Source organism: Rhyacophila brunnea, unplaced genomic scaffold, assembly GCF_057557595.1.
Source record: "Rhyacophila brunnea isolate RB1 unplaced genomic scaffold, BYU_Rbru_1.0 scaffold_2, whole genome shotgun sequence".
Taxonomy (NCBI): Eukaryota; Metazoa; Arthropoda; class Insecta; order Trichoptera; family Rhyacophilidae; genus Rhyacophila; species Rhyacophila brunnea.
Window position 1 is genome coordinate 39,451,871 of NW_028232859.1, and position 14,332 is coordinate 39,466,202.

General features: G+C 32.9%; 1 protein-coding gene across 1 annotated transcript in view; it reads right to left on the reverse strand.

The window, feature by feature from the left end:
* Positions 1 to 315: 315 nt before the first annotated feature.
* Positions 316 to 14,332, reverse strand: part of LOC147072310 (uncharacterized) — a 621,588-nt gene continuing 607,571 nt past the window's right edge. The window contains exons 10-17 of the mRNA XM_085947307.1: positions 11,878 to 12,087; positions 11,376 to 11,531; positions 10,670 to 10,879; positions 9,478 to 9,660; positions 7,833 to 7,988; positions 7,328 to 7,570; positions 6,564 to 6,633; positions 316 to 832 (exon numbers count right to left, since the gene is read on the reverse strand). Coding sequence (XP_085803433.1) covers positions 707 to 832; positions 6,564 to 6,633; positions 7,328 to 7,570; positions 7,833 to 7,988; positions 9,478 to 9,660; positions 10,670 to 10,879; positions 11,376 to 11,531; positions 11,878 to 12,087 — 1,354 coding nt within the window. The 3' untranslated portion in view covers positions 316 to 706. The remainder of the gene's footprint in view (positions 833 to 6,563; positions 6,634 to 7,327; positions 7,571 to 7,832; positions 7,989 to 9,477; positions 9,661 to 10,669; positions 10,880 to 11,375; positions 11,532 to 11,877; positions 12,088 to 14,332) is intronic.

The following is a 14,332-nucleotide window of genomic DNA, read 5'->3' on the forward strand; positions in this document are numbered from 1 at the left end:
TTATAAAAGTAGGTATGTTATCTAATATATAAAGTAAAGAATAAAATTGGTATGATAGCAATCTATAAATCTCAATAAAGCCATCATAAAAATTATTACAGTTTTAACTTAATGGCTTAGAAATGTTATTAATATAATAATATTATTAAGTCTTCCATAAGGCCTTTTCTGGCATTCAACTAAAAGATAAGATTGTAATAATTTATTATATTTTATAGTAATAAGTTCATACATTAATATACATTCATATCAAAAGCAAATTAGCCTAGAATAGGTGAAGTAAATTAGGATGATGAAATCATACTTAATTTTATTTCTCATTGAATATTACGTAGGTACTTTATATATCCAGAAATTTTACATTTTATAAGTAGTATGATTATAATATAACTATACATTTAAATATTATAATAATATGTGCATAATATTCAAAGATTGAATAAAAAAAATGCATAATATACTGCACAGTTGCACTTTACCCGACCTCTTAACGCTTCTATAGTGTGATATACATTTTCGCTATCCAAAAATTATTAAATCTGTAAAGCGTATCGGCTTTACACATTTTAGGCCGCGGTTTATAAGATTTATATAACAGAACATTGATCTAATTAGGCTACATTTCATCACCATTGCCCTGTATATTATTCTAGCGATGTTAAACACACTTTGCATTGTAACATAGGTTAATATCATGAGTGACGAACTAAAGTTCAGTACTCATTTCTCCTTGCTCTGGGGTCCGGCCGTTCGAGGTGATTTTTGGATGACGATTCACTGCGCTGTATTGAGGCTCATTCACTTTTCTCAGCTCACCTAATTGCCCTGAAGCCTAGATTAAATAGGATATAACGTTAGTAAACGGATAAGTTTTATAAATTATCTACAGTTAATTTATTGTAAATCAAATCGATGTTTTATTAAATCTCTTGATTATCCAATGTAGATTATCTGGTTTGGGGATTATCCATGCATGAAATCGTCAAAAGATTCTAAAAAAACAAACAAAAACCACAGATTTTTAATCGATTTGTTCTTGCCCTAGAAGAAACGCATATAAACGCACACAACTAAGATTGGATAAATAAGACATTCTTGTTTATTCTGTCTTCATTATTGTGATAAGACTTATATTATAATAATTATTATAAACTCAAAAGGTAGCAAGTAGTTACCATACCAGATACACGTTCTCGTGCCAATACAAAAATACAAAGTGGTTGTCGGTAGGACTAACCTGTATGACACTGCAATAATGATTGTACTATTGGTTAGAAATGTCGAAAATCAAAACGATTGATCAATCCACCAATCTGTTCATTACACACTCAATCTGGATCGCGATCATAGTTTAAACTTACTCAATTGTGATCCAGATCAAATGCCTAAGGGGCCGTCTTAAAAGCTTACATGGAGTAGTTACACTGTAATGGATTTTATAATATGATTCATACATAAATACCAATATAATAATAATTTAACATATTTCATTTCGCTATTAATTACTTATATAAACAATAACAAGGTATTTTTTTTTAACTACCAACCATTATACAAATCACTTGGCAAATTATAATCTTACCTACTCATACAATAAATAATAATAATTCTGGACAATATTGACGACTGTCTACTTAAGTTGGTATCACGGATAAGATTAATAAGATAGAAATACAAAACCAGCCGCCATAGACGGAGATTTTAAAGCCGAATTCTATTTATTACTTAATTACGGCCAGGCCAAAAAATGCTTTGAAATACAAAATCTCCGAAAAGTCCTAAAATATTACTAATATTGAATGCGCGTTTCGGTTACGTTTCAAACTTGAATGCATTCAGACGTAACTATTGAACATAACATATTCTTTAACACGTGTTTAAGTGTATCCCATATTTTTATAACGTTCAAGAATTAAACCTTGTTACATACTACCTCATTAAGAAGGTAACACACTTCCCATTATTTGTGTATTCCCTAAAATTAATCATTAGGTAAAACTCTGGGATACTTACCGAGAAATAATAGTCCATTTTTAACAAATGGAATTGATTATCATGTATTGAGTAAGTAATACAAAAATAAATAAATTGATTTTAGTGGTTTATAATATTCTACGCACATTTATTGTAGGTAGGTAATGTATGCAAACTTCCAAAATGTATATTTTTAATGTATTATATTTATAATTATAATATATTTAATAAATTTTGTTTATTGACACTATGTATTTTATTTGTCGTCCAGAATTATTGCTGACAAAAATATAATCAATGGCCGATTTGTCCGTAAATGTCTATGAAACAGACATAATACACAAAAGTATAATTTATTATTAGCAAAATTAGTCATGGAACTATTATTTTCTTTAATAAAACAAAAATAAAATTATAGATTGAAGAGGGTTGGGGAATTTGGAAAAGCAATAATTAAACTACCCTAAAAAAGAAGCATTGTTAAAATGATTTAAGCAAATTCAAAAAGTACACCTACTATACTAAATTAATGAGAGTAAAAAAATGAAATTATTGAAATTGTTTTCTAATCTAAATAATATAACTACAGTCACCATGACCAATTAAAATTAATTTAAAGACTACATCCATGATCTGGTCTCCGGTAGGGGACCATTGTTGATGGAACAGAAGGATAGTAAATGCATAATAATATAATACAAATTTATATTCTCTGCTACCTATTTACTTATTTACAGACATGTGATTTGAAGAGACTTACAAATACTTTCACCTTTAATTTACAACCTACCTTACCCTAGGTATTTTAAATGATTATTAAAATGAATATTTGCACAGTGAGTTGCAAAGTCTTTTCAAAGTTGACATTGGTAATATTTTTTAACTGAGTGTTAATTTACATTAAGCTTATTTCAATTCTTTGGATTCTAATATTAGAAGACATTGATATGAAGATGGTTCTGTGAATGGTACTAGAGTGAAGTTAGTATTAATTGTTTTGGCAGGAGAATTAAATATGGCAGTCAAGGTTATATTATAATATGAGGATACTTTGCCATTTAAGCGCGACCCACATTGAGGTACATGTTGCCTACTGTCATGGGCTGCCGCTACGAGGAAAAAAGTGTGTAATGTCGTTGTTCTTGGTGTTTAAAATGTTATTAGACTGATGCTCCCATCCCGTAGCACATTTTGAACCTTTAAACGAACATTGTCAGTTGGCAAAATCTGCCGTACTCACTAAAACAACAATGAGGGCACTTCACGTTGAACTGCACTGCATCGGCACCTGGATGACGTTTTTGAATGATTAAGTATTTGATATTATTTACTAACTTTACTTTAGTGCACACGTCTTTTGATTCCCCCCCTATTGTCACATTTTGTCACACTTTTGAACCCCCCAATTTGTTAAAAATCAATTTGTTGACAATGACCTTTTCCAGTATAATTTGATCTCGGAATATTACATTCTCGGAAAAAAAGAGTACCTATACGTTTTCATTTTCGACAACGCCCTTAACTCATTCATCACATTACCTATATCAGACCCTCTTCTCTGCGTTAGGAGGATATGACATCATAATAGACAACATCCAAAATAGGTAACGGTTTAAATAGGGCATTTTCATACATTGAAGATCTTTAAATTAAAAATTAGCTAAATAAGTATGTATTTGGATGCTAGTAAAGGTTAATGTGGTAGACTAAATGCATATACTTACTGGGTACTTTCTATAAGCGGTTTCAAGATGATATGCAGACTATTATCAGTGGCATGGCCTCCATGCCGTTTGATATTAGCATTAGCGTCGGTATGTCTGGTTAGAGTAGAGTATCCGGGGGCGGCGCTTCTATTAGTATTGTTATAGTAGTCAGAGTGATGGCTGCTGCTTCCCCGGAGGCTACCGCCCGTCTGTCTTTGTCCCGTTACGAATATCCCCGAGTCTACAAAGTTGTTGTTCGACGCGTGCCTCTGTTTACATCACACCAATAGTCATACAGCGGAATTATATTAGAGCATTTTTGTTATTACAAAGCACGTACAGCTTCATAAAATACATATTATTATTATAATCCTAATTTCCTACAATAGCTTAATAGTGACAACTCTTAACTGTACAGTAATTCTAATGATAGTGTTCCTTCAAAATTATCTTAACCCATTGAAGACAATCGGCACAAATTCAACGCCGCTGTTGACTGTTTATCTAAAATAAATTGTAATGTTTCAATAACTACACATTTGAAAAAGTATAGTAAAAAAGTATGTTTACAAAACTCTTGTTAAATTTACTTCGAAATTAAATCTGGCCATTTCTCCTTTCAAATCTGTCTTCAATGGGTCAATAAACTACACCTTAACCCCATAAACCAATTATGTATATCAAAACTATCTAAAATGCTTTTATTCATATCACACTAAAAGGTTAAACTGTTCACGATTAATACTATCAACTTAATTATCTAATTTTCTATGTTCCCCCATCGCATGTATACAACTGACACGGTAAATAAAATTGATTCATATTCATATAATTTTTATAACTGATATGTGTTTTAATGCATATTCGAAAAAAAAAATCTAAACATTGCATTGTGAATGTAGTGAACTTATAATTTATAGCAATCATGATGTGTCAAAATTAGTAATAATAGAATTAAATTAAAAATATGCAATTTAGCCATTCATTGGAAAAAGAGCATTGTCGCGATAATGTTAGTATTCGGTAAATCAGTTCAAATGTCATGACATTACATTATTACAGTAAAAAATCATTATTGAACCTTAACAATTGATGGTGGGTATATGTATTAGAATGGTGACGCATAGCACGTATCACAATGAAGATATCAGTATAATGCTACTTACTATAATAATTGCATTGCTTGAACTTAAATACTTCACTATACATTTGTCAATAATGACATTTTAATAATCATTTAGTTACGTAGCGACAATAGCATTCTCTTATTTTTATCAGTTGTATACATACCAAAGGTAAGTTATGTATAATATATCGACAGAAGATGCCAAAATGCGAAACCAGTGTCGGTAAAACTGGTCACTATGAAAAAATATGTTTTAATAAATCCGAATGTTTGTGATTTCTTATGATTCCTGCAGTAAAAATTAGTAATTATTAATAATCTTTAGAGTGTAATGCAGTTTAAACTTTTAATATGATACAACCATTTAATAATCATTAAAAGCAATGTTGTGTTTTTTGAATACACCAAACCCCAAATTACGTAAGCCTAATGTTGTATGAATATTACTGAGAGTGAATGATGACATATGTACCAGTGTATTGAAATCTAATCTAAAGTAATTTGTCAATTAAAGAGGAGTATGTAGTCAGATTAAGATTAATGACGATGATGCATTCTTTCATACCTACAATAATTATTATTTATATTTATTATAAATACATTTTACCACTGGAAAACACTTTTACAAAATATATCTACATAATATATGCAGTGTTTCTATAAAAAGAGGGTATATTTATTTTAATGAAGCGTAGTAGTAAAGTAGGTAGGTACTATATTTTAACACTGTTTTTAGTTTCAAAATCTTTAAATATTTGAACATTAAAACCAAAACCAAATGCAATTGATCCAAAACAATAAAGAATTTAAAAAGATAGGAATACGCTGTATTATATAATAATATCTATATCCAGAAACAAACCATTAAATTTAATAAACATTTAAATTATAATGTTTTAGGACAATTTTCATACTAAGAAATTGGTATTATTGTAAAATAATGTTTATATTGTGCGAAAGTAGCATTCCATCAAAAACTCTACACTATCTGTATTTTAATCAGAAGATATACAGTCGGTGTTGTATAATATGACACTGAATCGATATTTCAACAATATGTATTGTAATGCTAAAACCGACATCTAATGATTTTTTGAAAATCTGGAACATCTAGTAATATGTAGTAAATATTATTTTAAATCCAATGTAATATTCTGACAAGTACTGGAAATAAAACAAAAGATTAAGTGAAACAAAAAACAGATTTCTGTCTGTTGTTTTGGTTTTTGACACTTGGGTGTAATTAAAGCAATTGTTGTTATTTTTGTGATTCTTACCATTAATATTAATTACCTCATAGATCCACTTATGAAACATTATAGCCAACACTTTAAAAGTTTATGAAATCGAAAGAATGCATCAAAGACGTCATAACAGTGGTGCAATATTGTGAAGCGTGAAAGAAGCCCACTCACGTTAAAAGCGTAGGCAGCACCGTCCCGTACGAAGTAGAGAGGTCCGCGGTGCTTGTTGAGGGTGGCGCGGCCTTCCGACTGGACGCTGGCCAGCGAGCGCAGACTCCCGCCCGCGCGGCCCCTCCCCAGTCGCGCCGACACCGCGTTAGAACCTCCCGACACCCAATCGTTGGGGGAACCATACTTGTAAGCTAGCCCCGACACGTTAGAAGGCTGGACATAGTGCTTATTTACAGCGGGATTGATGGGAGGCTTCCGGCGGGTGAGGCTGAGGGATGCCAGATCTGCCGACAGGGAGTGGGGAGTGAGGCAGTGGGGGGGCAGGGGGCGGTGATTACTCACGGAAGGACTCGCGGCCGTTTGCTGCTGGCGCTGACCACCACCTGCCGGGCACTTTGCACTGTCACTCGATCTGAAACACAATTGACCATACAAAAATAGTGTAAGGCGAGAGTGAATTTGTTATATTATTGTGATCAATTTTTAATAATATTTTTTTGTCCCACATTTGTTTTGACATATTGTGCCATGTATCAGGAATCATCATAATGAGTGAAATCAAGCGCGTTCGATCTTTCTCGCTCGCTTACATAATATAATAATGTTACAAATATGTGCCATTCAAACAAAAATAAGCTGACAGGTCAACCGGGGTAAATTAGATTCTATTTTGCAAAATAAAAACAAAATCAATTTTCAGATTATTGCAAAGTTATTTATTACTTGCATTTTAGGTGAGTAATGATATTATTTTGTTATTTGGTTTAGTAATAAAGTGTTTCCATAGTATAAATTATATTTTTAAATTCTTAACATATTTAATACATCTATCCTACATTCAGGATTTAATTTATTAAAATTGTGTCAGGTAGGTACTAGTTTTTAATCACATTGTTATTCTGTTCGCGTGATGTGAATGAATTTAAGTAGAGGTCTTTTACTAGATATTGGATTTTAAGCCATACGCCAGATGCATTTTATGAAAGCTAAATGCCTGTTCAAAATGCTAGATCCGGCAAGAAAAACACAAACTTTTCAATGTTGATTTTAATCATATAGAAAAGAGTGTTACATGTGTCGAGCTAATGGAATACATTATTTTTTACCTTTCCGATGAGTATGCATAATCTTGGTCTCCGCCTAGCCCTGAATCGGTATGCTCATGCGAGACACGAGCGCTGGAGATAAGTTCTCCGCTTGAGCTATTGCTGGCGCTGGCGGTGACAGGGCGGACGGAAGTCGCTTGCCCAGCGACCTCCGTTCCCGAGCGGCCGTTTACCCTCGTCAGACCATTCCCTGGCCCTATTCCTATCGGAGAGCTCTCCTTTATACTCAAATCTTTCATGCGCCTGTAAATATAAAGTAAATTTTTAGCTCAGACTATTTAAATTCTGTTGGGGTTGGGAAGGATCCAATATAAAACATAATAGTATTTGATTCTATTATTTTCATTTAGTTTTTGAAGTTAACATTAACAATACGTATTTATTTTATAGAAACGAACCCTGAGACAATGTTAAAATATTTGATGAAAAGTTTTATATAATTACGTTTAATATTACAAACGTTTAACTACGTTTAATATAATTATTTTATATTATAGTACGTTACCTTTCAGATATTTTGCTATTACTATTCCTTCCAGAACTGATTGTACTCGATACTGAGCGAATAGAACCTCCATTTGTATTCAAATAATCCGTAATATTCGAAGATATAGGATAATTTTTATTAGAAGTATCAATTTCACCAGGATTTTCACCAGATCTGTAATAAAAAAATATAAGTCAAGTGAAAATAGGTACTAAATGCCTTATGCCTACCTGTATCAGTGGCGAAGGGTAGAGGTAGGCTGTTAAGATCCGCCATAAATAGTGCACTCTAAAGTTTTTCAGTCATACGTATTTTGTTTATATTTAAATAAGACTACACAAAAAAATCCTGCGAAAACAAAGCCATAATAGATAATAGTCAAAAAATACTCGTCTATCTATGAAATATCTAAAATTATGCAATTAAATCATACATAACTTTGGATATTTTATAGATAGAATAATATTTTTTATCTATTATAGTTTCGTTAGGTAGAGCTTAATGAATTTAAAAAAAATGAACCAACAATATGTGTAATATGTATTCTTAATCAAATGAAAATAATTAAGTATGAATGAAAAGTGTGCACAATTTTGTCATATCGCCCAAAATATACCAAAACTATTATGGTTTGGTTTAGGTAGAGTTTAATTGATTTTAAAAAAACTCACCAACACCACCTGTAAATTGTAGTCTTAGTTCAATGCGAGAAACGACTTAAATGGAATAGTACAGAGCTTGAATCCATTAGAATTTAAATTCAAATTCCATCAAGTACCTTCGGTCGAAAGTATTAATATTAATATTAAAAACAAATACGTATGACTACTATGTGCATTATTTATGGCAGATCTGTATTTATGCATAATAATGTACTCACTACAAAAACATACTATAATCACAATATGTATTTATGAATATACATAATTTGAAAAGATCCCATGCATAATGCAAAATACGACACCCGACAGGATATGGAAACTGTAACCGCTGGATTCGTGCCAGTGTCCTTTTCCGATTAAGCTACGGATGTCCCACTTAATTACAATGATTTTAACTGACGTCACGGATCAGTCAATTATTTAGTTTTTATAACATACTTAGACTTGCTAATAATTTAATAAACTATTTCTTTTATTCAACGAATAAGCCACAAAATTTAAGAATGTAACATTCTATATACCTACTTATTCAAATTATGTATCTTCAGTATATAGAATGTTACATTATTAAATCATGTGTCTTATTCTTTGAATAAAATAAATAGTTTATTGTACATAATTATTATGTAAATGTTTTGGAAATACTTGGAATAATCTTGAAAAAAAGTATCATGCCGGACAGGACACGAACCTGTGTACATAGAATTCTGGCTAACAGTCTTTACCAATTTACCCACCTGCGTTCTACTAATTTAAGCTTGCCTTTGAAAATTGTTAGTATAAATATAAATTGTATTGTTTATTTGTATATTTTATACCACTTGATGATATCCCTTTGTAGCAAGGCTTTGTAGGTTTTATTTTAATTAATTGTATGCATTAATAAATAACATGATAATTTTTGAAGAATTACCCTGTGAGATAATTACTGTGATTATTTTATTTTTATTTTTACAGATAGCAATACTTCAATCTAATTAGAAAAGTAGGTATGTCCCGACCTAAATTTGTTTCCTTGTTTGAGTCTAAGTTGTCTAGCACGACTAGTTTGCACAACAGTGTAGGGAATTTCCTTCAGTTGTGCAGCACTCATTCCATCTGTATCGACTAATTCCCATTCCAGATGTTGCTTCAACTCCGATGGCAGCCAAGATTTACTTTCAGATGGAGAACGAGACCTTGATCTGAAACGAAGAATAAAATTAAGTATGGTCTTTGATAAACATGTTTATTGTTAGGTGACTTTATTATCAATGAAATAGAATGTTTATTTTTGGGGAAAATGAGGTGGTGGAAGCCCCTACCCCTCGGAAGGTTTTGGATTGAATATTGAAGAAGTATTAATGATGTGACATCTGAAGTGTTTATATAAAAATATTTTTTATCTCTTGTGACCCACTTGCAATTATTGGATATCACAGTGTATATTATAATATTATACATGACAGAATATGTAGGCAAGGATTTATCCTGTTAATGATATACATTCTACAATTGAAGGCTCTGGAAACATAAGCAGCAGTTTCCATTCTCGTAAAATGTTGACAATTTAATAAAATAATTCATTTCTTTATTATTGAACTGAAAAAGCATTCTAAAATTTTGTTTATAACATATTAATAATAAATAATATTTTAGAATATATTTTGCAGAAGATCATACCAGACCCCTATAATAATATTGTACATAATGTGTTGCAATAGACTGGTGTTATTTACAGTAGCCATAATGAAATTAACAGGGACTTAACTAAAAAAACTATGGTAGGTTACGACATCATCATATGAAGTTTATAATATTATATCGAGACAAAGTAAAGTGTCGTTTTTAACAAATTTAAGTTTTGGCGTTTTCACATATTTTGGATTTCTAGTTGGTAGAATGGTTGATCTCCGAGTTCATCTGACAATTTTTAAATATTGTTTGGAGGTAAAGTAAAAAAATAAAATTTTTCCATCAAGTTAAAAGTCGTCAAAAAAGACATGTAGGAAGTGAGCATGAAAATATTATAGTAGACTAAAAAAATTAGAAATAAACAAAATGAAAGAAATTAACAAAAATAAGCAAAATGGCAGATAACAACAGTAGGAATTTATTTTAGACTGTAGCTAGATTTCATTTTGTCACTTGCAAGTAGGACACATTACCTCTGGGATATTATGTCTTGAGTAACTATGGTGAAAAAAATTCAACCTGTGCTTTCGATGCCTCCTGTGTCTGTGTGAAGAGCGATGCTGTGATTGTTCACTGGTATTATTCGGATCAGCCGATTCAGGTGTGGCAGTGAGCGTGAGAGCCGCTCGCCTCACACTTGCCTGCTGAACACCTCCCCCGCTGCTTCCTCCGGCTTGCTTCCGCTGGGCTTCCTTCCACTGCCCTCCTGACTCCACCAGCTCATACTCCCTGAAAATAACCCTCAGAAAATTAGCATTTCAACTTGCAATGAAATATACGGACTTGAGGTGGATTTTTCTTATTATGCAATAGTAAAGCAGGAATCCAGGTTTGATCGAACAATGTCCATGTAGTAATTAAAAAAAATACCTATGTATATTTGGAGCACGATTTGATTTATGTATTAACCACTATAATGGCTGCGTCATTGGTTTTTAACATGTCGCCGATGATACAGCTGAGTATAGAAGGGAAGGACCATCATGTATTCTATAATTTTCTCAGTGCCACGTTCGCAGTTTGTAGGATTAACGAAGTATCGCCACTTTCTCATATTATCCCTGTTTCTGGTTAATTGCCCTCTAAACTGTGAAGTCCTGCATATACCCATGAGGAAGGTTCTCAATAGACATTATTGGGAAGGCTGTGTAGTCTTTCGTGTATCCTTTGATGGCTTAGAAATCACTAGTGGGTGTGGTATACAGTTGATGATGTGGGAACTTACTTTCTCTTACTCGAAGACCTGTGTCTGGAATCCGTGTCATCGGCAGAGTCCCGGCCCTTATGCCTGGAGCGATGTCTGCGGCGACGACGGGAGCGTCCAGAACCCCGAGACACTTCACTTTCAGCATCGGAAGTGCGCCGGCTGCGCTGACGATGTCTGCAATAATAATTACATAATCAATAAAGATAGGAAGTGATACACTATCAATCGCCTAATGGCCAAAACTTTTGCCTTTTGGCATCTGTACTAAGACAGTTTTAGTAGACAGACTCTTTTATGGTACTGTTACGCATAGAGATGTTAAAAAAGTAGAGATGTGGATAATTTCTTTCGATATGAAACATGCAAATATCAATACATTTATTTCAATACATTGTCAGTACCAATTTTATTTTAGTAAACAATACTTTCTCTTACAAATGGCATCTTTAGTTGCAGATTATATTATGATAATATGATTATAATATAATACACTTTTTATATTAGAATTTTTCAATCTCACCTTCTGCAGGATCTGGAGTCATTGGAGCTATGGCTGTCGATGGAACTGGAGCGGATTCTTGAAGAATTGGCAGCTCTGGGAGAAGGCGGTCCGGAGTAGAGACCCTGCCGAGGGAAGGGCGCAGACCTGGTGGACCTTGGAGAGTCGGCTCGGCGAACTGCACCGAGAGCGGCTGGTATGCTGCAAGTCGACCGGTAAGGGGACTCAAGTCTGAAAAAGTAGAATCATTAATATCATGCTAATTTCGGTAATATCTAGAATATAATATCGTCTATATTCTAGATAAGTAGAGGAACGACAGGTTCTTCTGGCATTGTGGCCACGACGTAAATCACTTTGGAACGGTATTAGTGTAATTTGAAAGTAACGATACCAACACCTAAATGAGACGCCTGCACTGCACTACCACAAGAATCTACCAGTGGTGTGCGGTGACTTTTGTTTGTAAGGATGCTGTTGAAAAATAGGTACCTGCTATATGCTACATATCTGTTTTGTAACTAATTGTATCTTGACGGCCTTGTATATGATATTAGTAATATAAAATCTTTTGAAGGAAAATTTCAATAATAAATACCAACATAATAAAATTAAGTATCATATAATATTATAATATTGTATGATATAAATTATTTCTAGGGGATGTTGCCCATCTACAGCAGTGATGCACCAACCGCGGCCTAAAATAATAAGTCATCACCAAATTTTGTATACTTACCTATTACAATACCTATTAAAACTTTTAACCCAGAGTGGAACAGACCCTGGAGCGGTGCTGGAGCAAGTATTAGGTCCCAGAGCAGAGCTGGAGTGGAGCAACTCAAAAAAGGATCCACTCCCCAACCCTCTGCTTTTTTTAAATAGGTTGTGCACCACTGATAGTACCTACCTCCTAGATTTTTGTTTTGTTTATCGATGGCAGATTACATTAAAGTTTTTTTTTAACATTATAATATTATGCTAGTTGCCGCGATTAAGGGATTCTCAACCAAAGTTTTGTTGATATTTTTCCATTTCTTTCCAACCCCCGCCCCAATAAGAGTTAAAGGAATGGCTAACACAATACCGCCAAATGAAGGTACCTCAAAGAGATTGAAGATTCAATCTCTTTGAGGTACCTACATATTTAATTAATTTTAAGATGTTTTTATATACTTTCAATTCAAACAAAAAACAGGAGAACTTGTTATTTAAAAAAAAAAGGTTTTTTATATTTTAAATTAGGTAAGTATTTAAATTAATTTTTGGGGCTCGAATGTGTATTAGCTGTATTATCCAAGGGCTTTTTTAAAGGTAAACCCGGTCCTGGGGAAAAAGCACGTGGAAATATTATTAATTGAAACAGGAAGTTAGAAAGTACACCTTACTTCCTTACGTGTACATAAAATAATTAATAATACAGTTACCGTTTTAGATGAAATTGTGTTCCTGTTTCAACTTTCGACATAAATATATTTTATTTGATCTCAAAGCTGGCAAGAGTTTCATTAAAATTTCATGCAGTTGGTAACATTTGATTGCTTAACAACTGCATCATAATGCAAACGAGCCGAAGAACAAAGAGTCGGGAGGGGAGGGGGATGAAAATAATAATAATAACATGAAATTTTCCCGCGCGGAAAGTGGCGCGCTTTTACTTGAAATGTGCAAATATACCATTATGTAAATCAAATTGTAGGAATATACTCACGAGAGCGCGGGCTGCGGTATCGAAATGGGCTTTATGTCCTGAGACTCTCGCACTTCGATCGTGGAAACTGAAAAAAATACGGCCGTAAAATTATACAGAATATTATTATCATCGTTAGAATGTAAATATTTACTCGAAGCATAATAAAATTATTCGAAAAACAAACAAACATAATTATTTCACGCAATATTAAAGTACTTTTTAAAGGAGAACGTTCACGTTTTTCGGATGTAACGGATAGTTGAAAACAATATTGCCCTTACAAAATGAACAGCCTTAAATCGCATTTTTGATAAAATTGAGTTTATGGAATAATATGGTTAATCGGAAGTATCACGGGACATTACGTTTGGGTGTGAAGCATAAATATTTTTTTATGACCCAAGACTGAGGTCGTCATGCACTCAAGTGTGTTTTGACTGAATTCATATGACTTTAAGTCGAGAGTGCCCATAGTACAAAATTAAAAATAGTAATATGTAACAAAAATGCTAATACAAACTCAGAAAATGTGAAGCGACCTTCAATGTAGGTAAATGCAAAAATAAATGTCAGAGGTTCGACTTAGCCATAGACATTATAGGACATTCCCAGAGACTGTGATTTGTATCCTGTATTTTTCCGCCATACGTAAATGTTGAACGGGCAACTGGACCAAACATAATTATATAGAGATTATAGAGCCACCAGCCTCTGTTAATAAATATGGCTGTTTATGTATATACTATGTACAATGACATTATTAACGCTTTCGCTGCTGAATAG